The sequence below is a fragment of the Bos indicus x Bos taurus genome, chromosome 26 (genome assembly GCF_003369695.1).
Source record: "Bos indicus x Bos taurus breed Angus x Brahman F1 hybrid chromosome 26, Bos_hybrid_MaternalHap_v2.0, whole genome shotgun sequence".
NCBI classification, from domain to species: domain Eukaryota; kingdom Metazoa; phylum Chordata; class Mammalia; order Artiodactyla; family Bovidae; genus Bos; species Bos indicus x Bos taurus.
In genome coordinates, this window is record NC_040101.1 from 5149593 (window position 1) to 5175316 (window position 25724).

At 46.8% G+C, this 25724-nt stretch overlaps 1 protein-coding gene across 2 annotated transcripts in view; it reads right to left on the reverse strand.

Annotated features, from left to right (window-relative positions):
• The window catches only part of DOCK1 (dedicator of cytokinesis 1), a 554660-nt gene that overhangs the window by 78238 nt on the left and 450698 nt on the right, over positions 1–25724 (reverse strand). For both annotated transcript variants that reach the window (XM_027528650.1, XM_027528651.1), the window contains exons 32-35: positions 19865–19923; positions 10470–10618; positions 1296–1381; positions 954–1110 (exon numbers count right to left, since the gene is read on the reverse strand). In XM_027528650.1, coding sequence (XP_027384451.1) covers positions 954–1110; positions 1296–1381; positions 10470–10618; positions 19865–19923 — 451 coding nt within the window. The remainder of the gene's footprint in view (positions 1–953; positions 1111–1295; positions 1382–10469; positions 10619–19864; positions 19924–25724) is intronic.

A 25724-nucleotide genomic window follows, 5' to 3' on the forward strand; every position in this document is an offset into this window, starting at 1 on the left:
GCCTCCAAGAGAAGCATCCTTCCTGCCCCTTTCAGCTGTGGTGGCTCCAGGACCTCCTGGCTGTGGCAGCATCCTTGGTATCTCTGCTCCTACTTCACCTGGTCTTTCCTTGGGGTCTCTGCCATCTCCTTTTCTCTCTCTTAAGAATACCTGTCACTGGACTCAGCCCCACCTGGGTAACCCAGTTGGTCTCATCTCAAGATCTTGAGCCACAACCGCTAGGAGCCTTTTTTCCAAATAGGGTCACGTTCACATTTCTGAGGATCAGGATGTGGACATCTCTTTCGGAGGCCACCATTGCCCCCACCGCAGTTTACAAGGATCCTAGTAACAAACACACTTAGCGGGACTTCCCTGGTGGTTCAGGGGTTCAGAATCTGCCTTGCAATGCAGGGGGCACAGGTTGGATGCCCTGTCTGGGAACTAAGATCCCACATGTGGCTGGGGCAACTAAAGCCATGGGCCACAACAACTGAAGACCTCCCTTCCTGGAGCCCGTGCTTCGCAACGATAGAGGCCCTCACGCTGGAACTAGAGCAAGCCCGCGTCCAGCGACGAAGAGCCCATGCACGGCAGCAAAGACCCAGCAGAGCCATCAATAGGTATTCAAAACAAAACACACCCAAACTTCCCACTTAGGATCTGTAATCAGGGAGGGCGCTCCCTGGTTACAAGCAAGACAGATCTTCTTATCTTCTGAGCCAGGGGAAGAACAACTGTGCAGACATCTAGAGCAAAGATGGTTGCACAGACGTGCTTATTGGGCAGACATGCTTAAAAAGCAGATCTGCAAACAGTCCTCCCTTCTTCATTCCCTGCAACAGACAAGGAAACAAGCGAAGGAAGCCACATACCGCCCTGCAAAGCCCTGTGGCCAGCTGTCCTGAAGCTCTGAAGTTCTTGGTTCATCTCCCAGCTTCCTGGACAGATGGGATATTTAAGCTCTCACTCACCAGCACGTTGACCGTGCAGCTCATGCGGTTTTCTTTGTTCTCATCGTGCATGATGGTTCTATAGTCCAGAAGTCTCTCCATCAGGCGCACGACAAGCTTTACGAAAGTCTCTCCCGTTTTGGCGAGGTATTTGTGTTTCCTGCAGTGCTCCAGGAGGCTGAAAAATAATTACACATACCTTGTTAATCACACTCAGAAAAAGAAACCAGACTGAGGCACAGTTTAAAATATGTCCATCATTAACACTTTTTAATTATTTCTGGGCTACAAAGTTCATTGTCGTCGAATTACAGTCTCTCTGTCTCCATTCTGACATAAATCCCACTGTTAATCAACACTTACATTTTATCAAATAACACTTTGTACTGCTCATCGCCTCTGCCTCCTTCCACTTCATGATCCAGCTTGGTGATGATCTCATTTTCAAACTGTAATTAAACAGAGGAAGTGTAAATAATTGCACGGTGGCTACTTCATCTCATGACTTGAGCGTCAATAATACATAAATCGCCAACAGATCGTCGTTGGAGAGTTGCCCTGCACCTTTGAAGCTTGATTTTGTTTAAGAGGTGCCCTTCTCGAACCTCTGGGGATTTCTGATGAGCCCCTGTCACAGGGGGAATCTTTCATTTCCCTCCCTGGTTGATGAAGCCTCAATGCATCTTCTGATCCCAGGAGTAGCACCAGAGAGAGAAAGAAAAGGAAATCGTAAGGGGAAAAGATATCAAGGAGCAACATAGAAAAAAGTCTCAAACTTCATCTTTATGAACAAGTAACAACTAAAATAGCTCCTCGGTTCCTGGAAAAGAACAGACGCTGTGTCACTTGGCAGCAGAGTTCTCTACAATCTGAAAACAGGCAAAGGGCCACTTCCCTGTCACGCTTTAATGGATCCCAGTGATATAGCTCATCCCGGATGACAAACAGGCTGAAAAACAAGAGGGGCAATGCGTTTAAGTCAGACCAGCAGACACCTTAAGCCTTTCTTTGAATCCCCCAAAGCTTCTGATTGGATTTCCAGCATATTATGGTGGGAAAGGACCCTCAGGATTGATGGTCTGTCTGTCTCTTTCTTTCAGGACAACTCTAAATTCTGGGGAGGAGCGAATCTCCAAAATGCTTTCACAGAACTCACAGACTCCGTGGCTGATGAGGCTGGAAACAACTCCTGTAATAAGGATGGATGTGCCCACCCTCCTCAATCCTCGCGGCCCCGTCCCCATCCCTGCCACAATTCAGAGCCACCTGAGTACGGGGATTCTGGCCAGGTGAGGGTCCCTGCAGTTACTCATGGATGTGGGACAGGCAGGAAGGAGAGGCTGCGAGAGCTTTGGTTCCTGAGAGATGAGGCACCCACACTGCACCCAAAGGAAACAAGGGCTGAATTCAGGGTTCACAAAGCAAGCAGACCTGGCAGGTATGCGAGGGTCTCTGGGACCCTCCTTTTAAACAACTGTATTGAAGTAGAGCTGATTTTCAATGCTGTGCAAATTTCTGCTGAGCAAGGGGACTCAGTTATACAAGTATACATTCTTTTTCACCTTCTTTTCCTGGTTTATTACAGAAGACTGAACACAGTTCCCCATGCCTGTTGTGTATCCATGCTCTATATGCCAGTTTGCATCTGCTACCCCGGACTCCCATCATCTCTCCCCGCTCCCCTCCCGCTTGGCAACCACAAGCCCATTCTCTTGGTTTGTGAATCTGTTGTGTTTTGTAAGTTCATTCATGCCATATTTTAGATTCCACGTATCAGTGATGTCATGTGATACTCATCTCTCTCTTTCTGACTTACTCCACGTAGTACGATCACCTCTAGTGGAATCCCCTTACAGTACACACTCAGACATTGCTTCCCCAGGCACCTAGTCCCCCACTGTTATCGGGATTCCATAAGAATTTAAGCTGCACGAGAAGACTTTTCTTCTCTATTGGTCTCTGCTGTATTCCCAACCCCTAGGATAGCACCTGGCATGGATGCTCTAATGGGATGAATACGCGGTGTACATATAAATTATTGCATAGAGTCGGTGTTAAATTGGAGCTCGGGAGGACTTAATAGGGCCCCCAAGGAGCAGGCCAGTAGGTTGCTAAGATACAACCTTGGCCACACAAGCCAAGTGGCGAACACACTCATTGCAGTGCTTGCGACTGGTCCGTCCAACACTGTCTACTGCTCTGCGGACCTGGGGCCCCACTGCTGCAGCAATACCTGCAGTGATACCCCTGTGAAGCAGAAGGCAAGGGGGCTGGGGAGACTCAAGGAGCAGCCTCAAAGCACGACCTTGATCGGGACATGCTGCCTGAAGTCACAATTTTATCATGCTATGGATGAAACAAAGGCTTAAAACAGGACTGGAGAGAAGTATTGATTCTTGCTTGACATCAAGGACTTAGCAACATCACAAAAACTGGGACTTCAGTAAATCCCTGCAATTCTTTTCTTGATCTGCTCCATTGTCTCCTCCCCCCGCGCCCCCCCCCCCCGCCGCCCCAGTAAACACCCTCTTTGATTCTGTTGGGCTTAAGAAGTTCAGAGATTTTAGGAACAGAGAAAAAAAGGTGGTTCTTTCTACTGAAGAAGAGAGAATGAGTTGCATTTTTTTTGGTTCACCTGAGGTCTCGGGAGAATGACTTTTACTATATAATAACAACTTGGATACTAACCCACTATTACTCTTCTCTTTACAGGAAAAAAAAAAAAAACCTCTGCAAAAGGTGGTTCTTTCTGGAGACTAGCACAAGAGAAATGGCTTGCTACTGGATCAGAAGTTTGCATTTCAAGGCAGCCCCATCTTCCATGATGGCACCATGACGGGGATGCCAACGATTAAGTGGTGAGTGCTGATTCTTCAGAAGAAGCCATCGTGAGGTAAAGTAAGTCTAAATTTAATTAAAACACACGATTTGATTCCACACATGTTTAAGGAGCATACAACAAAGAAGGCTTAGAGAGTGAAGAAAAACATACCTTATCCTAACACAGGCAAACACATATCAGGATTTCAAATTGCTCATCACTAGTTAATCAGAAAGTACTTGAATTTAGAGTCTCCTTTCTGGAAATGGCATGTTTTCTCTGCTTCTCCACAAACCTCGTTGCCACAAAACAAGGGCAACAGAGGAAGCTCCAGCTCCCTAAGTAGGCTGCTTATCAAATTTTGACTGATGAATTCAATGTTTTCTAAAAAGAGTGGATGAATGATAAGGAAATCAGAAGAACACAGCTGATTCTAATTTCACTAACCTCCAGTCTAAACTCTGTAATTTGCACAAACACTGGAGACCCTGTTCCATTTATCAGCGAGGATTCAATTCCACAGATCTGCAGCTTAGCCTCAAATTCCAGGGCCTTCGTCAATTTTCACCGAATATACCAGCATCCGTTCGCTCCTGTGCTGTGAACGGTTATCATCACCAGGATTAAATAATCCTGTCCAAATAAACTGGAGAAAGTACATTTGCTGAAAGAGCAGGGCTGGTTTTCTAAGAATCATGTTTATTATCTTACTTGTAAAGGCATGCTGTCTGGTAATTTGAAACAGGATTCTCTATGCTTGGGATAAAATTAGTGAGGGTTTACTGTGTTGCTCGGAAGGTCACAGAGGCTCACTCATGTGATGAGCAAAATCATTATATTATCCCCTCTTTTCTGAAACGCTAATATCGCTACAGAAATATCCACAGGGTGTCCAACTTAAAATATTGAACAGAGCGTCTCTAAGCACCCGATACCGTGGCCCTACGAGAATACGAAACGTAAGAGGCCACGCACAAACATCAGGCTTTTCAGAGGCTTGCTGTTAAGTTGAACACAGTGGAGGCTGAAGGGAGCTATGCTCGGAGGAGTAGTGTATGATATTAACATCGACTCAAGTAACTTAGAAAGAACCATTGCTTTCAGCGCTCAGTGCCAACATGAACCGTGAGTTACTGGCTCTAACTTAAGAGAACACAGAATGAAAGGTCTCAGGACAGGATAATCAAAAAGCCAGCTCTCCTTGGTTTGGGATGCATCATGGCTGTTGGGGGTTAGACCTACCATTCTTGCTATACTACATTTATAAATGTATAAAACCAGGCTTGCATTCTCCAGGTACCCAGGGACACGTTTATAGATGAGATCTGGGGTTATGTCAGAGCAAGGCAGGACCAGGATGGAAGGTTGGAACCGGTAACTCACCACATGGGTCAATAGCAGAGAGAAAGGTGAGCTCTAGGACCGCGGGAAGCGAAGCACATTAGCAAAACGTTCTTTGACCCTTCAAGAAAACCTGAGTGCAGGCAGGCTTCTTCTTACCGCACGTTGCTTTACTGCGCTTCGCAGATACTGCATTTTCACTGACTGAAGGTTTGTGCCTTGAGCATGTCTCTCCATGCCATTGATCAAATAGCATTTGTTCACTTCTCTGTGTCACATTTTGGTAATTCTTGCAATATTCCAAATCCTCCACCAGCCTTTAAGACTCACTGAAGGCTCACATGATGGTTAGCATTTTTTAGCAATAAAATTTACTTTTTTAGCAATAAATTGTTTTTAATTAAGGTATGATCATTGCTTTTTTAGATATAATGGCATTGCACATTTAAGAGACTGCCGTATAGTGCAAACGCAACTTTTATACAAACTAGGAAACCAAAAAATTCATGCGATTCACTTTGTTGAGATTTCCCTTCATCTTGGTGGTCTGGAACCAAACCCACAATATCTCCTGGGCCTGCCTGTCTGGCTGCACTTTGTCCTAATTTGTGTTTTTTAGAGCAAAGCATCTCACAAGATCCTGGAGGTATGACCAAGGTTTTAGACCATCCCCTGGTGTTAGAGAGCTCCAGAAATTAGATTCTCTTCTGTTCTGTGCCCCCAGATGGAACTGTCTAAGCCAACAGCATTGCAGAACCACGTCCTTCTCTTTAGCATGACTAGAAGGCTGGGGTAGGGTGGGTGAAAGTCAGTTAACTGTGGATCACACGGCCAAGAGGAAGGCATAGGCTTAGCAGAGAGCGCCCTGCTCTCCCACACCCTTGGGGCTCCGTGCTTACAGGTTGACACCTGAAAAGTAACTGACGCCCCCCCAGATCTATCACTCAGCCTTCAATCCTGTGCTCAGACACACCACTATTTTGACGTATGTTCCATTCCCCTGGCCTAACCGCTCTGTAAACTTAATTACACACTTAATTAGTCTCTGGCACTCCACAGCCCACATCCTATCAATAAAGTCCCCACATCCCTCTAGGTCTAACAAGCAGGCAGCTCAGTGACCTTGAAGCTTCTATGAAACACCCAGGAACCTATAGTCAAGGCCCAGACCTGCAGTAGCCTGGCAGGGGATTGTCCGCTGCGTGGCTGCAGCTGGCGACACCTCAGACAGGTGCAGCTGTGCCCCTCTGCTCCACAGCACAGACCAGGGGCTGCCTTTGGGGCTGTCTTCATTGACAGTGAACCCCAGGAGCAAGCCTGCACATAAGTCCTGTGGGTTAAAGGGGATTATGGGAGTCTAGGCAGATCTTTCAGAGAAGGCAATGGCACCCCACTCCAGTACTCTTGCCTGGAAAATTCCATGGGCGGAGGAGCCTGGTGGGCTGCGGTCCATGGGGTCGAAAAGAGTCGGAGACGACTGAGCCACTTCACTTTCACTTTCCACTTTCATGCTTTGGAGAAAGAAGTAGCAACCCCCTCCAGTGTTCTTGCCTGGAGAATCCCAGGGACAGGGGAGCCTGGTGGGCTGCCATCTATGGGGTCGCACAGAGTCAGACACGACTGAAGCGACTTAGCAGCAGCAGCAGCAGCACCAGCAGATCTTTGGGCTTCCCAGGTGGTGCTGGTGATAAAGAACCCGCCTGCCAGTGCAGGAGATGCAAGAGACGTGGGTTCGATCCCTGGGTTGGGAAGATCCCCTGGAGTAGGAAATAGTAACCCACTCCAGTATTCTTGCCTGGAGAATCCCAGGGACAGAGAAGCCTGGTGGCTGCCGCCTATGGGGTCGCACAGGGTCGTGACTTAGCAGCAGTAGCAGCCAGTATTCTCACCTGGGGAATCCAATGGACAGAAAAGCCTGGTGGGCTACAGTCCAGGGTTCACAAAGAGTCAGATAAGACCAAAGCGACTTAGTATGCACACACTCACGCATCTGTTCTGGAAAGCTTTTATAATATTAATACGATTCAGTGTCATCAGAACTCGCAGAGGCCAGGGTGTTAGTGTCCCTGACCTCTTGGACCACTTTTGAGTCTGGGGTTCAGTGAAACGAAAGCCTAATTTGGGGGTCAAATCTCCCCTCTAAGCATCCAAAACAACAGAATTAAGTATTATTTTTTAAATGAAAGCAAGAACAAAGCAATCAGCAAAACCCCAAAGAACTGAAGAATAAACAAAAAATCACCACCGAACACATTCACATTCATATTACAGTGCAAACGACACTGGCTTTGCCACCAAGAGGCAGAAGCTGCCAGCACCCACTTGGTTATTCAATTATTTGCTTAAGGCAACCAGCCTGGGCAGCAAGAAGAGATTAATCAAACAGGAATTTGCAACATTTAGGACACAAAGATTACTCATGTTATAATTTTTTACAACTAAATAGGAATTTCTGGAAGTCTTGGAGCGTTTTGCTGACCCTCAGGAAGAGAACAGAAAATAGCTCTGTGACCGAAAACACTATTTTGCTGTGGAGTCTTTTCCATCCCATTTTTATTAATGGTTGAGAGCCCACATGGCCGTTTGCTACAATTCTTAGCTGTTAGTTCTGTATTTTCCAAAGATAGAAGGAATGGAATTCTTCACAAAAAGGTGCCAAGGGAGAATTAAAAAGGTACGCTTTCCTTCTGAATCCAAATCTAGTGAGGCTGAGGCTCAGAATGGACTCAGTTGGGGAGCAGGGTCTGGTGGCTCAGACAGTAAAGAATCCGCCTGCAATGTGAGAGACCTGGGTTCAGTCCCTGGGTTGGGAAGATCCCCTGGAGAAAGAAATGGCAAGCCACTCCTGAATTCTTGCCTGGAGAATCCCATGGATAGAGGAGTCTGGTGGGCTACAGTCCATGGGGTCCCAAAGAGTTGGACACGACTGAGCGACTAACACTTTCACTTTCACACTTTTTCTCGGGGAGATAGGGGAGAGGTTAGTTAAGGCTCATCTTTGCAACCCCAGACTGTAGCCCGCCAGGCTCCTCTGTCCATGGGATTCTTCAGGCATGAATACTGGAGTGGGCTGCCATTTCCTCCTTCAGGGAATCTTCCTGACTCAGGGATTGAACCTGTGTCTCTCACATCTGCATTGGCAGGTGGGTTCTTTACTACGAGCGCCACCTGGGAAGTCGGTTGCCATGCCCTCCTCCAGGGGATCTTCCTGACCCAGGGATCAAACCCATGTCTCCTGCATTGCTGGCAGATTCTTTATCCCTGAGCCATCAGGAAAGCCTGCCTGCCGACATGAAGCAGATTATTTCTAGGTGGGAAGGATTTCTAGAATGCAAGGCCACTTGGTACATATGTGAGCCTCCTAGTTCAGATGCTCCTGTCTTGTCCAAGCTCTTCCACGACAGATCAGATCAAGTGTACCTGTTAGGACCTGCCCAGAGCCAATGGTATTAAGGTCAGGAATTGCCTGCAGCCATTGAGAGGGTCCCAGGCTACCAGGAGGGCATGTGAACCCATAACTCCAGGCCACCCTATCCCACCTCCATGCCAGACCCCCCAGTGCACGAACATTGGGGAGACAGGATGAGCAACACCCAGGACACAGAAAAGGGGATACTTATTTTGAAAGAAGATTCATGCTCCTTCTTGCAGAAATGGAGACAAGGAAGAAGCAGACTCTTGGGGGAACTGTATGTATTAGAACATTCTAATGAAATGCTCTCCACTACCGCTGGAGACCTAGGAGCAACAGCCCTGGGGAACTTTTAAAAAAAACCAACATGTAAGACATGTTTTTGAAATTCCAGTGATGGTGTGAGGCAGTTTAAACTTGAGTGAAATGGCAGGTATTTCTTCTGAATGCAGCAGGTCGCTTCTCCACTGTCACTGTAAGAGTGTGAAACAACTCTTTACAGCCCCATTCTGAAAGCTACAGCAACCTCTCAAAAGAGAGGCTCCGTCATATGTTCAAAACAGTAAAGTTTTGTAAAGATGAAAAACATTCATGCCTTCCCCTCACTCCATTTGGTTTGCACATCTGCTATGAACGCAGAGCCAATTTAAGCCTTGTTGATGTGACTAATAAGGTTAGATAATTGAATTGGTGGCAGATTAGACAGCAGTCAGCCAGCCCTGTCCTAGAAGCTCCCTGGATTGGGCGGGGGGAGGGGGGCAGGGGAGGGCGGCTGTGCCCTGCTGTTCTGTGTATGTGTCAGCTACACATATTCCCCAACGTCACCGACAAGGAAGAGAGGGCATGCCCTGTGCTTCAAGAGAGGGGCCGCTGCAGGACAAGAGCTGAACCGAGAACAGAGAGGAGTCTGAAAAGATACGGCGAGTGGAGAGACAGATGCTGTGGTCCAGGAGAGCCTGGAATGGGGTCAAGGGGAGCTGATGGACCCTGCGGCTGAGACAGAGGAAGAACCATAAGCCATCTCAACCCACCAGCGAGGCCAAGAGAGCAAGCCAAGGCCAGGCCGGTGGAACGGGACACATGAACCAGATGACCAGGAGCCTGGCAGGAACGAGGGTCCTGGGGAAGCAGCAGATTTGGGAAGGATGATATGCCCTGGGGCAGCCACGCGCCCTAACCCCCAGGGAGGCTGAGATAGGTCAGTAGAAAATCTGAGCTGTCCCAACGGAAAAGGAAATTGATCATTTCCCAATTCACAAGACCAGATTACTTTAGCAAAGAGATTTTTTTTTTCTCCCTGATTTTACTTTCAGGGTGTCTTATCACCTGTCCGTGAAGGTACAAACAGGGGATAATATAAAATGAACAAATGGCTAAGGATCCTTGACCGAAAATTTATGGCCTTGGGCATGCAGCTCTGAGTTCCCTGACAGGGACGGAGCCTGCGCCTGCTGCAGTGGAGGCATGAAGTCTGGAGCACCAGGATAGCCCCTACATATACCTTCAGGAATTTCATCTGTCTCACTGCACAGGTGAAAACACCAAGGCACACACTTAGAAGAAGAAAGGCAAAGACTTTAGACTTAAAAATGAGGTAACTCAGCACGAAGCAGCCAGTCAGAAATTAACAGTAAGGTCTGATCAAACCCTCTACTGCACCTTTGAAGGAGGGTGAAAGAGTTTTACCCAATTTTAGTGTGTAAGTAAATCCAGATAAAAGTAACTGAAAGCTAAAACCAAAGAACAATGCTCCGTAAAGCTGAGAGCAGTCCTCCTTAAGAACGACAGGCTTCCTCCACAACGAAAGCCTAGGACTCTTCTCTCTTAAGATGTAGGGAAGTGTTCTCCATATTCACCACGTGTAACTGCAGAACAATCTATGAGTCCTTCTCGAGAGGACACACCATAGCACCTTGAGGAAGTGGCTTGTGTCCAAGCCACTTATGCACACCCACGTCCTTACCATCTGGAAGCTTCGGGTGGAGTGGAATTCACACTGCATCATGTCGAAGAAGATGGGGATGGTGGCTTTGCGAAGCTCTGTCTCTGGAATCAGCGTCATTTCCAATATGGGACCGACCATCTCTGGAATGAACTTGATCTTGTGTTGACCTTGAATAAAGAAATGCATTATTCAACAATTTTTTTTAAAAAAAAAGGACTCTGAAATGGGCTTCGGTGGACAAAACAAAACTACACAGATCACTATGATTTTGAAGGCTAGGATCTGGAGAATATGTATCCATTTCTCACCCACAGGCAACGATTTTGAATGTGTCCAGCCTGTAGTTTAAGAAGTGGATAGTATTGCAAATTTAAGTAAAGCTGTTAAAAAAATCCATCTAGTACAGGGCCTGCAGTCATGCTTTGTCTGTTACAGACAATAAACGCCATTTCACAAATAGACAGTCACATCACACACATAAGAGCCGTGAGCTGCCAGTGGGTACCCAGATTTGGAAAGAGCAGGGCTGGTAGATGGGACACTGGGCATCTCACTTTGTAGATAATGAACAAGAGTTGATAAAGTGAAGGCAGATAGGGCAGATGGTCTCTTGGGCCCTCTCTGTCTGCAACATCATTTGAAAAACAGTTTACTATTTGGAACCTCTGTAAATAATGTTGAGTGATTTCTGTAACCTTCTGAACGACTGCAATCAAAGAAAGCAATGCTAGACCTCAGAATATGAAGCTGTGAAAACAGAAAGCACTTTGGTTTTTTTTGACTAATGATGTGATCGGAAAATGCTTGTTTATTTATCTTTAATATTTATTTATTTGGTTCCGTTGGGTCTTAGTGGAGGCAGGTGGGGTCTTCATCGCTTCATGAGGGATCTTTCGTTGCAGCTGCGGCGCCCAGGTTCAGCAGTTGAGCATGTAGGCGTAATTGCCCTATGGCATGTGGGATCTTAGTTTCCTGATCAGGGATCAAACTTGTGTCCCCTGCATTGGAAGGTGGATTCTTAACCACTGGACTGCAAGGGAAGTCCCCAGAAATGCTTATTTAAATAACTCCTTTATCTTATATCTCACCTATCTTGTCCAGATATAATTTTTTTAAGCATCAGATTATAATATTCATTATGACTCACAGGGCAATAGTATTTGCTTAAAAACAACTTTTGAGAAACCTTCTCAAATACTATTGCCCCATGACTAGTAATGAATATTACAGTATTAGCTGACATTTACTAAGTACAACTACAAGACAAGCCTCATGGAAAGAGCCTCGCTGATTCTCAGCATCATTTTGTGAGATGGCAACCATGCCTCCTTCAATTTTAAAAACTGAACTTTAAAAAAAAATTTAATAGACCTTATATTTGATAGCAAAACTGAGCAGAAGGTACAAAGATTTCTCCTACATTCCCACCTCATTAGCACCACCCTCTCCCAGGTGGGGGCCATCCTGAACTGTTTTACAGACAAAGAGACTGCAGACTGCCCTAAACCAGCATGCTGTCCACTGGAAATAGCGGGGCAGGATGGGAACCCGGGTCTGGGATTCTGAAGCCTCGGCCATGTCCCCCACTCCCTGCTTGCTTGTCACGGCATCTTTCCAGGGGAGTGGCACTCACCAACCCTCCGTTAAAGAAAGGATGCTGGCTGTCCACAGCGCTCCCTTATCTGTCTGCTCTAACAATCACCCAGGCGCTGGGAGCTCCCTAGCGATCCAGTGGTTATAATGGCTTGCACTGCTGTGGTCCTGGGTTCAATCCCTGGTCCGGGACTAAGACTTGGCTGCACAGCCAAACAAAACAGACAGACACACAGCTGAAGCGGACAGGGGCCTGTCATTTTCTCTAACGTTCCAAGATGTGTCCCTCAGAAAGTAGAAACCGGCTTCTTTCAGGTTCCAAACCTGTTTATTTTTCTTTTCTATTTCAATTACTTTTTGGGAAATGTTGGTATCATACCTTTCGAGGGCTCTGCTTTCGACTGCTAACTCAAAAATCTCAGTTGTTTTTTTTTTTTTCATTTTTTTGCTGCCATTTTGCCTCCCCCGGGCAGTGGCTCCTAAACCTTGCTGGACCTAAACTCCTGAGGGCTGGGGGTGATGAGGGTGAGCTTCCAGAGAACCTGCAGTGACAAGAAGCCAGCAGAGGGAAGGAGCTGGGAGACCCTCTTCTTCCCCACACATGCCTGGAAAGAAGATGCTGGAAACCTCATTTCCAAAAAAAGGGGGTGTTGGCCTTATGTGAGATGACATAATTAAATTTAGAGGCAGGGTTATCCAGTAAGAGGTCTTTTAAAATTCCTGCCTTCTTATCTTTAATTTCATAATTTCTGATTTATTTTTATTTCACTCCATTATAATTTATATCATTTCTTTCCAACACATAATAGAAGACTGCATAAGAGTTAAATGCTTGAATGAATTATTTGCAACATTATGTTATTAAGACTTGTAATTTACCCAGAGTTAATTAATATTACTAATATTTTTACATAATCTGGAAACGGAATGGATACAATAAATAATTTAGCTTTCCTTAGAACTCAGCTAATACAGATTTCAGAAAAGAGAGCCATTAAATGAATTTGGCTATTATAAATGAAGACCCTTAACAAAACATATAATCCTCATAAGTGGCCTAAATGAAATGTATTCTGAGATTTGTACTGAGTGGATATACACACAAAACGTGACATTCAACAAGGAATCTGAATACTACTAAAATCTTATTAAAAAAATCTTATTAACCTCTACTAAATAAATACTTTGACTAAAGCTCTAATATAATGTGATTTTCATCACTTCCCCCAAAGCTTATTGTTTCTGAAAGGCATGTAACTGAGGCAAAGCATTCTCTCAAAAATGCTATTATATTCTGTCTCTCAGGTGTCATTTCTCTTGTATTATGTCTAAAAAAATGCCAGAGCCAGTTTCAGAGAACAGATGCTGGTGACAGAGCACAACTGCAGTTTCACAGAGGACTCTGTCCCCGACAGTCTTTGCTGCTCCAGGTTGGCAGGAGAGGATAGGATAGTAACAAGTGGTTGTGAACGCAGGGATTGGAAAAGTATGTTCCAAGAACAATGGTGTCTCCAAATTCACTGTAATTGTTACAGTGATCATCTCCAATGGTTACTCCTCCTATTAACGCAGGACAGGCTGGCCGGGTACCAGTGATGAGCCTCAGCCACAATGAGGTCCCCGAGTTTAGCCTTGGAGAACCAATGGTCCTCAAGATGAGAGAGGGCTGGATGCAGTTCTTTAGTATTCATCTTTTTATTTTTTTTTTTTCTTGTTCTGGCATTTGCATTATGGATTTCCCCTGGAGCATCTCTTGTTCAAATTTAATGATGAAATCAGGCTTGGAATCAATGGGGATCAAGGTGACTCTTGAACTGTAGACTTTAAGAAAAAGAGGACTTATTTTTCTGTTTGTATCCTTTTGAGACAAAGGACGAACACGCTAATTATCGGGTCACAGTGGGACTCTTTCACCTCTGGTCACCTCTGCCAAACTCCTGGTTTGTTATTTGTTGTTTTTCGGTCATTAAGTTACGTCTGACTCTTTGGGACCCCCATGGGCTGTAGCCCTCCAGCCTCTTCTGTCCTTCACTATCTTCTGGAGTTTGCTCAAATTTGGGTCCAAAATTCCTGGTTACCACTCCACAATTCTTAAAACCCCACCGGGAGTCTTTTTTCTCATGACAAAACATGGAGCTCATTTTTTGGGAACCAGACCGCTCTGTCTCAGGGAGGGGCTGGCTTCTGCCTTCTGAGCAACCTTCCCCCAGGGTGTCTGGAAGATCTCTTGAGGATCACGAGTGTTCAGAAATCCGGGACGTTAAATGTTAAACATCGTCTAATTCTGGGAAAATCTTCGTATACACAAGGGTAGGCAAGAGCCAAAATTTCCATCACCCCGTCAAACAGAGTCCGCCCACTGTTTTAACGGGAAACACACAATTTTTCCAAGTCTCCAAAAATACCCCCAAAGGGAATCTCTGCATGACAAATACCCCAGGCCCAGCCTGGCAGATAAAGATCTCCTGCAAGCCCATGTGTTCTGGCCACATCCCAGCGACTGCAGCTCCAGGGTGCTGTATGGAATAAACAAAGTGTAAATCGAGGTGAGAAAGGCACAGGGAGACGGGGCTCCTGGGCTGCTGCGTGGAGCGCGCTTTGATAAATAACTGAAGAGCTGGGTAAATGAGCACATTTCTCCCCCTCTTTTGGGGAGAGAGTCTGCCTTTGATTTCTCCTTTTGCACTCAAAATATGACAGGTATGGGAGGAAAAAAAAAAGAACCAGGACATGCTGCTCGGTCCCATGGGGCAGCGCTGTCTGTACTTGCATGAAATTCAGGAACAGAGACCCCGGATCCTCGCTCTGAAGCTTGCTCTGTACGGAGGCGGGTTCTGAATCATGCACGCGGCACACAAGACTCAAGGAAAAAGTCTTCTCAGGGTGTATTTGGCTCCGGGTGATAGGTAAGTAATTGTAAGAGGATGAATATATCTGACTTGTATTTTTTTTTATTTTCTCAGTGGAGCTGGCTCGATCAGAATGCCAATGTGGTCCCAAACCTGAACACATTTGAGAAAAAAAAAATTCTATAAAAAGACTGTGTAGAAAATAGGTTGTGTACATCTTGAGAAACTGAAACATGCTGTCGTAAATATCCAGAGTGGTGGCCTCAGCAGTGACACTTAGCGGGCAGGCTCCGACACGTGAGATTCACAACAGCAAAGAAAGAGCCAGGTGGCCGGAGGTGACCCCATGGAGTGACCTCAGGGTGGTGACCCCCAGAGCTGGCCTTAGCCATTTTGAGGGCTGCTTGGGCCTGATCTTGTGAGCAGCTGATATGTTTATTATTCTTTAAACATTCAAAAATAATTATTATTTTATACACAAGGAACCCAATCACGTGGGTTGATGATTATTTCTTTCTGTTACCATATTCCTGCCCTTCATGGATCACGGTCACGGTTTAGGTTTACACTTGACCTCCTGGCCGCTTCTTTTGCAGAGTCAAAGGTCCTAGGTGAAAAACTGCCAAACACAGCTCTGATGTGTGAATCAGCAGCAACGGATAGGGAGGAATTGGACACATTCTCTCTTAATGGCATCATTTACATTGCAAATCAAAAGTCTCTGTTGACTTGCTCAACTCAGCCTACTTGGAGCAAAAGGACAGGTGATGTTGAGAGAGCCCACCGCACTGACTGGTGGAGCCTTCATGAAGACCCAGAGATGACTTCACTGAGGGGCTCAGACTTCCCTGGGGCCGTCTCACCTTGCTTCACTGAAATCACACAGAGCACGCGAGCAGTCATTTTCAAACAGTGATCAATGTCAGGGATTCCAGAGACGACCTCAAAAACACTTTGAATTAAAAAAAAAAAGAAAGAAAGACAATCCGAGTGTCAGGAGTGCCCATTGGTCTGCTCAGCCAGGGCTCGAGCTGGCTTTTGGAGGCTCCCTCTGTGCCAGGAAGGGGTCCTTCAGTTGAAGGCCAGAGAGGAGGAGACAGTCCTGGGTGAGCTGAGCTGAGACAGCAACTACTAATCAAACAAGAAGGAAGCATTTTAGCGTGTTAATAACGTGTCTGAGTATCTGCCAGGATGGCTGTCTCTTCTTATCCTAAATGAAAAAAAGACTACCAAAAAGGTATTTTGGAAGGAAGCATTTGAAAACACACTTGGAACTGTCCTTTTAGGGAAAACAGACTAGCTCCCAGTTTGGACTTTAGAGTTGACACTGGATAATTCAGAAGAAGGTGCGGCCGCTCTCTCAGGAAGGGCCGGGGTGAAAGGTGAGTTCAGAGAGGGCCCTGGTGCAGAAGCACGTTGTGTGCCCACTGTCGGCCCAGCCACAGCAGGCGGAACCCACAGCATACTTGGACCCTGGCACGCGGAAAAGCCCCGGCTCCCACTTGTCCAGCCAAGAACAACTCCCTCCATCCTTGCCTGCCTTCCCCGGCCCCTCCCTTGAATGGGGCTATCCACGGAACTTTCCTGGCAGGAGGCCTGAAGTCTGTGACCTGCCAGGAAACATGACAGATGCACCCGTCAGAGCCAGATCAATTAAAATGAATCATGAGAAGTCCTCCTCCCTATCCGAGGAGCCTGAGCTTTTCCCTACAGAGATCATCATGTATATATATATATATATATAACAGGAATTATTGAACTTCAGGCTTGGAAGGCTCTTGCAAGCTTCCACCCAACCCCTTTATCTTACAGCCTAGAAAGCTAAGTGAGGAAAGCCCTGTGAGTCACGTGACAGAGGCCATGCAGCCAGGCAGGGTCACGGCAGGATGTGGGCTGGGGAGGGACTCACTTGGTCTCTTCCCTGGGAACTCAGGGTGCCTGCATTCTCCCCAGGGATGGCAGGAAGATCGAGGACAGGACGGAGCCTGGAGGGCTCTGTGTTGGGGATGCAGCAAAGATCTTTCACATCGAGAGCCAGTACTTTGATTCACACCCATATGTGCACCATCCTGGCTAACATTTTAATAGAGAATTTCTTTGTTATATTAATTCTCTGATTAATAAAATTGCTTTCATTGTGCTAATATCTTATCATTTTACTTCTCTTTTTTATTGTAGAGCCCAACAAGATGAGATCTACCTTCTCCAATTTTACACGTACAGCACAGCCTCGTTAACTGTTCGTTAATATGCACAACAGCAGATCTCCAGAACGCACGCATCAGGCAAAAATGAAACATCTTAGCTTCTGATCAGCACCTCCATGGCTCCCCCGGCTGACCCCTGCCCCTAGCAACCACCCCTCTGCTCTCTGCTCTAAGGAGTTTGACTCCTTTAGAGACCTCGTATAAGAAGACTCATGTGGAGTTTGTCCATCTATGACTGGCTTCAGTTCAGTTCAGTTCAGTCGCTCAGTCGTGTCCGACTCTTTGCGACCCCATGAATTGCAGCTTATTTCACATCTAACAACGGTCTTCAGGGTCTTTCTTCCCTTTGTATATGACAGGCCTTCTCTCACTGAACAGTATCTCATTGTACACACATACACACCACGTTTCCTTCACCTGTTCTTCCATCGGTTAGATGTACAGGTCTCTTCCGCACCTGACTGCTGTGAACACTGTTGCAGTTAACGTGGGAGTGCCTGCCTTATCCAGATTCTGAGTCCAGTTCATCAGGATAAGCAACCTGGAGTAAGATTGCTGGAGCATGGACCCTTCTGTCTTTAATTTATTGGGGAACCTCCATGCTGTTTCCCATAGCGGATGCACCATTTTACAATCCCACCAGCTGTGTACAATAGTCCCAAATTCTCTACCTTCTTGAAAACGTATGTTTATCTTTTTTTTGTTTTGTTTTTAAATAACAGCCATCCAACTGGTGTAAGGTAATGGCCCACAGTGGTTTTGATTTGCATTTCCTCGATGACTCGTGATGTTGAGCATCTTTTCATTTACCTACTGGCCATCGGTCTGTCTTCTTGGGAGAAATGTCTATTTAAGTCATTGGATAATTTTTTAATTGGTTTATTTGCATTTGTTTGTATTTTTGCTACACAATTGTAGGAGTTTCTCAAATACTGTTGATATTAATCCCTTATCAGACCTGGGGTTGAAAAATTTATTCCCCCACTTCATAGGCTATCTTTTCATTCTACTGTTCCCTTCCTCTGTTGTGTAAATGCTTTTTAGTTTGATGTAGTCTACTTGACTTTTTGGTGTCATTTCCAAGAAATCATTGCCAAGGCCAATGTTTAAAAGTTCTTCTCCTATGGTTTCCTTTAGGAGTTTTGTGGTTTCAGCCCTTAGGTTTAAGTCTTTAGTGCATTATGAGTTGATTTTGGTGTATTTTATTCCTAAATATTTTACTTATTTTTATGCTATTATAAACGGGATTGTTTCCTTAATTTCTTCTATAGATAGTATGTATAGAAAGGCAACTTTTTTCCCCTATGTTGTATCCTACAAACTTTCCTGAATTTATTAGTTCTAATACTTTTTGCTGGAGTGTTTAGGGTTTTCTACATATATGATCATATCATCTGCAAACAGATAATTTTACTTCTTCCTTTCTGATCTGGGTCCTTCTTACTGCTTTTTCTTACCTAACTAGTCTGGCCAGAACTTCCAGTATTAGATGAAATAGAAGGGGTGAGAGTAAGCATCTTGTCTTATTTCCAACCTTAGAGAGAAGTTTTCAGTTCCTCATCATTGAGTATGATATTAGTTGACAATATATGACCTTTATTATGTTAAGTTACATGCCTTCTATACCAAGTTTGTTGAGTTTTTAGCACAAAAGAGTTTTGAATTTTGTCAAATGCTTTTTCTGCCTCTATTGAGATAATCGTTCTTATTATCCTTCATTCAATCAATGCAGTATATCACTTTAACTAATTTTCATGTGTTGAATCATTTTTATTATTCAATCCTTATTATGTCCTTCCTTCTGCAGACTCTAAGTTTTTGTTTGTTTCTTAAGGTCCTTGAAGCGTAATGTTGGGTTGTTTAGGGGAGATCTTTCTTGCCAGCACCACAGATGGTGGACCTAACTGACACAGACAGAACATTTCACCTCACAGATGCAGCAGAATACACACTTCTCTCAAGTGCACAAGGAGCACCTGAGGATATATCACACGTTAGGTCACAAAACCACTAACAAATTCAAGAATATTGAAACCATACCAAGTATCTTTTCCTACCACAATAGAGTTAAAGCTAGAAATCAGTAACAGAAAGAAAACTAGAAAACTACAAACACATGGAAGTTTAAGACCACACTCCCAAACAACCAATGGGTCAAAGAGGAAATCAAAGAGGAAATGGAAAATTATCTTGAGACAAAGGAAAAATGAAAACACAACATACCAACACTTGGCGAGGCAGCAAAAGCAATGCTAAGAGGGAATTCATAGGGATAAAGGCCTATGCTCATTTCTTATCTCAAACACACATAGCCCTGGTTGTTTTGACTGCACAAGTACTCACCCTACCGCCACCTAAAGACGAGCCCAGTTTTGAGTGGGCAAATAAACCCCTTTGAAGGTAGATTATGCGAAACTGAAGACAGTAAGGGATGGCGTGCATACCAGTAGGATGAGCTACATTGTTTGATTCATGGAAAATGGAGGAAACGGTAGCGACACCCAGGAGCAAGCGTTCCGATGCACAGCTGTGCTCGCCTGACACGAGAGGGCGCGCTACTGACTTTTCTGTCTCCTCCACGATCAGATCTGCTTCCCTTTACTGTGGTCTCCCATCTCTTGTTCCCTGAAAGCACTAACCGCAAAGGTAGCCAGGAGTTGTTCGGATTTTTAAGATACCGCAAAGCTGACAGACGGGGCCAGCGTCACTGCCTACCACTGACTCATGAGGTTCACCGCGTTGCCCTGAAATCCCAGTTACTCACCGAGATTGTACCACATGTCCCTGATCTCGAAGCCAATCTGTCTCCGCATGTCGCCGTACCTGAAAACCAGAGACAGGAAAAACACTGAGTCACTCCATGCAGCATTTGAACATCAGGCTTGGATTACTTTTATTTACTTTTATTTTTGGCTGCACCACGCGGCATGAAGGATCTTAGGTCCCCGGTCAGGTTTTTGAATCTGACCCCTGCCTTGGAAGCATAGAGCCCTAACCTACTGGGCCTCCAGGGAAGTCCAGACTTGGATTATTTTTACGTGCAACGAAAGTCTCCCATCCCTGAGGCCAATAAAGAGGGTGTCAAAGCATCAACTTCTTCTGCCCCCGAAAGGAATTGGAGGAGCAATTCAGCTGAAAACCTCACTTTCCCATCATCACGGATTACATAAGGGCCTCTCCTCTGTGGGAACATGGGGGAGACGGTGCAGAGAAATTCCTTTCCTTTCTTCCATCTCTCATGGCAGGAGAAAGAGAACCTGGTCCCTGGGCCCGAGGGGGAGTTTGCTTTGCATGCATATCATTAGCATCTAGGCACCAGACACCAGATGCCATTGCACAGCCCGGCACACAGTAAACACGCCTCACATGTTAAATTAAGCCCCGGAGTCTTAGGCAATCAGGCCCGGGAAGGCCTCTTCCATGGCGCTCCCAGTTCCCATCCTTCTTCATCATTTTCAGTGTAAGGAAGGACTTAACACCAAGAGATGTCAACAAACATTCCCCCCCGCCCCCGCCCATTTTTGTTTATCCCGGGAAAATAAATGCTAATTTTCTTCCCAGTGGGTCAGCAGAGGGGGTGTTGTTTCATGAGTAAACAGAATTTGATGCTTCAGAAGATAAACCTTTATTAGTTTGTGAGCAATTTAACGTTTCCCTTTATTGCCTAAGGAAAAGGCTGATTATATTAAAAATAATAATTTGCAAAATGATCCCACAGTGTTGCAGCATTGCAGCTGTGGATCGGCACCTGCCCCGCGCATCCCCGTGTCAGCTGACATGGGAAGAAAGCTCTGATTACGGATGACTGAGTTGTGACTCCAGAGGCAGAGATCGGGCTGGTACCTCAACAGCCCCAGCTGGTGCCACCTTTCATCAGGGTCTCGTGTGCCTGAAGCACCTGTCTGTCACTTCCAGCAGGAAAGGACTATGGACCCTGTGATCATCACAACCAAGAAAGATAAACAAACCTGGCAGCTCCCCTTGGAGAAGTCAACCTTGGGAACATCCCAGTCGGACAGGTGCCAGGAGGCTGTACATGTGGAGAAACTGATCAGAGCGGGCAGTGTTACCGCCCTTCCTCCGAGGACAAGCCGGTCCTCCGAGGTGAATGCAGTGCTGCCCAGCGACTGGGGCAGGTAAATTCTGTGAGTGAGAGAGAGGGTCTCTCTGCCCGGGTCTGCGCCCACCACCAAGATACAGTGAGCAGGGACCCGGCCACCCTTCGGTGTCTAGCTGGCACCCCAAAACACCCCAGGGGTACACAATCCGAGCACAGTAAGGGGTGCTTCCTTTTGAGGCTTGGAGAGCTGTTTTTCATCCCCATTTTGCTCCTGTAGGAATGACAAAGGGGTCCCAGCAGCGCAGGCCAGGCGAGGAAGTGGTTGGCTGCGTGATGACTGGGAAGATCATCCTCCCAGCATTTGCCAGGAGAGGAGGATTGGGGAGGGAATACCGTGCTCCATCCAGGGCAGATGCTTCCTCCCCAGGCTGGGGGGATGCTTGCTGTCCAGGGGGATGAGCTGCCTCCCAGCGGAGCACATGTCTGGGGTAGCGGGGAGTGCAGCATTGCAGGGAGGACCCCGAGGATGCCAACACACCAGCCTCGGCCTCCAGGTGCTCAGACTGCAGCACAGCGAGGGGGAGGCCAGAGGCCCTGAGGAGGTGACAGCCTGGTCCTGGGCAGGCGCTGTCAGTCACTAACACAGGCTCTAAAGACCCTGGCAACTGCCAAGCAGTTGCTTCCCGGTCTGGGATGGTAGCTCTTGAACAGTACGAGTGGTGAAACCCAGGTGGATCTCCATCAGTGTCCGAGCCTCTCCCCCTGACCTAACTCCCTCTCTCAGGTCTTACACTGATTCAAATTAAACCCCGAGGTTCAGAAAGGTAACGGGCAGGGGAGCCCCAGCTGTAGCGCCTTCGCCATTTCGGTCTGGATCACCAGGAGGGACCCGATGGATGTCTCAAGCCTTACGGCAACCCTCGTCCAGAGATGGAGTTGATGCAGGGACCGCAGGAGAGGGAAGCCAGCCCCGCCCCCTGCTTCTCCACGCAGCTCACAGTGCTCGCAGTGCTGGCTGAGTGCTGGGCGGGGCTTAAGGATGCTTGCCTTACACTGCTCAGCTACGCTTCACCATCTTCTCTGTGGAAAGTGATGCGTCTTCACAAGTATTTGAGAACAGGGAGGATGAGCAAAGATCTGAGCATATATCCCTCATGAGAGTTAGGCTGCCTGGATAAAGGTGCTAAAAATGCCGTTTTAATAGTCAAGTGAGACACAGGAGTGCGAGGTTGGTACAGGAGGCATAAAGAGCTCGAAGGTGAAGGACAGGACAGCATCTCCCTGGCAGCAAGACTGATCTTTTCTCCAGCTTTAATAAAGCAGGCAGCTTTGATGAATCCATACACATCTCAGCGTAATCCGCAAATAGAGTCACAGCTGTCACCAGAACTTAGGAGGGATTCCTGAACCATTCAGCTGTCGTCTCCCAAGGAGGAGACAAGCAGCAATGCAGAGAACCTGGGATCCAGGGCTGGCGGCTTTAGGGTTTTCGTAAGAGTCCATCCTGAAGACTGATGGTTGAGGGAACAGAGCTAGTCCTCAGGGGCGGGGGAGCAAGATGACTTGGCCAAGGTCACAGGGCAAGAGGAGAAGAGACTGCAAGTCTGCAGACTCCCACAAATCCCCGTCCCTCCCCCCGGCCCGCACCTTGAGGACCAGAGAGGCGTCCACGAGTCACAGCATAGCACTGTCCCATGCCTCAAGCTGTGCGTGTTACGTTTCATTCTTGTGGTAAGCCCACGTGGTGAGGAAAGAGACGTTCCCACAGCCACTTTCCCACTGAGGAAGCAGAGATTCCTGCTGCTGAAACGACACGCCTGTTTCCACAAAGCTGGGGTCACCAGGCACTCCGACCACACCCAGCTGCTCTGTGCCCACCCACACAGTGAGCAGACACCTCGAAAGGGCCAGCCCGATGGGCCCCGAGAAGTAATCCTTTAGATGTGAGCCTGGATAGATCTCAGATCCCACATCCAGGCCTACAGCTCTAACCCAAAACAGCATGACTCTGGTCTCCCCGGCCTCATCTCAGCACCTGCTATCCTGAATCTTCACCCCAAGCAGCAGAAACAGCATGTCCACCAGAGACAGTCATCCAAGTTGAGGGGTCAGCAAACGGAGCCCCAGTCCCAGCACACGGGGAAAGTCACCTGACCACCCTGACCCACGGTCTCTTCATCTGTGGTATCGGGTATTGATGGCGTGACGCATGTCTCTCTCTTCATCTGTGGTATCGGGTATTGATGGCGTGACGCATGTCTCTCTCTTCATCTGTGGTATCGGGTATTGATGGCGTGACGCATGTCTCTCTCTTCATCTGTGGTATCGGGTATTGATGGCGTGACGCATGTCTCTCTCTTCATCTGTGGTATCGGGTATTGATGGCGTGACGCATGTCTCTCTCTTCATCTGTGGTATCGGGTATTGATGGCGTGATGCATGTCTCTCTCTTCATCTGTGGTATCGGGTATTGATGGCATGATGCATGTCTCTCTCTTCATCTGTGGTATCGGGTATTGATGGCGTGATGCATGTCTCTCTCTTCATCTGTGGTATTGGGTATTGATGGCATGACGCATGTCTCTCTCTTCATTTGTGGTATCGGGTATTGATGGCGTGACGCATGTCTCTCTCTTCATCTGTGGTATCGGGGTATTGATGGCATGATGCATTTCTCTCTCTTCATCTGTGGTATCGGGGTATTGATGGCATGACGCGTGTCTCCCAGGCTTTGGGGAGAACGAGACGTTGCCCTTGTTTGTCTGAGCAAACAATGAAGTCAGGCTGGTCCTTCCTTTAGAAGCTTAGACTGGCCTTCTCACAGCATCCCCCCATGGTTTCCATGGTCATTGAGACTAATTTTTCAGCAAGCATCACTCATTGCTTCATGATTTACTGAATATGTCCTGGAGGCCAGCACAGAGCTAATATGGGAACAGTAATGTAATGTGCAGAAGAGACACAGTCCACAGACGTGCGGGGCCTGTTCGCTTAGTAGCAGAGATGGCCCAGGACATGCAAGTACGTGTATATAGTCTTTCTCAAAGGGCCATGATCATGGTTCGTTAGGAAAAAGTGGAGTGGGTCCAGGTTGGCTGTGGGTGAAGTTTGCTCTGAGAGTAATGTTGACTTTCAGATTTGAAGAAGGAAAGCTGTAATTCAGACAGATATGGGACGCAACCAGCAGGATCAAAGGCCCTGTGGCGGTGGGTGGGCGGGGCGCAGATAGGTAGGTATATGGACCACAGAAGGCTGGAGGACAGGGAGCTTGCCTTACTGCTTCCCCTTAAGAGGAGGGCTGTGTTGTGAACCAAGGCTTCAGAGGCAGATCAGTAAGTTTCAAAAATTTTCTTGAAATGAGAAATATACTAAGAGGCACACACATAAATATATGTGCACAAGAGTTTCATGAGATAATGCTTAACTTTACTACCTGCCATGAACTCTAATGCTTTCTTATATTCTATTTGAGTGGGGGATAAAAAGGAAAGAAAGAGGTATGTTGGTCTTGGCTGGTGTGGGTTGAATTGTGTCCTCCATAAAAATCTGTTAAGACCCTAATCACTGCTGTCTATGAATGCGAGTGTGTCTGGAAGAGCATCTTTGCAGAAGGAATCCTGTTAGCATGAGGTCATGCTGGACGGGGCAGGCCTTAAATCCAACCACTGGTATGCTTATCAGGAAAAGGAGACGTTTAAGGACAGAGACACAGGGAGGAGGGCCATGTGAGGATGAAGGCGCAGCTAAGGAGCATGACCACAGCGAAGGATGGGGCCGCCCCAGAAGGTAGGAGAGAGGCAGGAAGTGCTCCCTCTGAACTTCCAGGAGGAACCAACTCTGTTGATGCCTTGATTTCAACCTCTGGTCTCTGCAACTGGAAGATAATGTATTGCCGTTACTTCGAGCTGCTCAATTTGTACTCATTGTTACCTTACGGCAGATGGCTCTAAAAAAATTAATACAACGGCCCATTAGGTTGCTATCCTGGCCCAACAAAGGGCTGAGATGCACAAGGGCTGATATTGAAGAATGCTGTCTTAAGGGGAGACCACAGAATCATCGAGACTTGAAGAGCTCCATCACTGAACAATTGGATGGAGGAGTCTGACAACAGTGCAGAGAGGCTGAGATGGGAGAAGGAAAACCTACGACGGGGTTCTGGGAGCCCAGACAGGAGCCGGCCAGCAGCCAGAGCCAGGAGCGGTGGAGGATGGGGAGAGACGGGAGGCATGCAGGGAGCTGGGGGAGATGATGGGTGGGCCGAGACATCTTTGTTTTTATGGGAAAGACTGGAGGTAGGAGGAGGAGGGACCCAAGACTGATGGGAATAAGCCTAACTAGACACAGGGACAGATGTGTCCTCCACTGCATAAAGTTTTATCACGGTCAGTAAAAACCACGTCACTAAAAGAAGATATGGTATATACTGACAACGGAATATTACTCAGCCATAAAAATAATGGAACGACGCCACTTGCAGCAGTTTGGATGGGCCTAGAGATGATCACACTAAGTGAAGGACGTCAGGCAGAGGAAGACAAGTATCACACGATATTGCTTACTT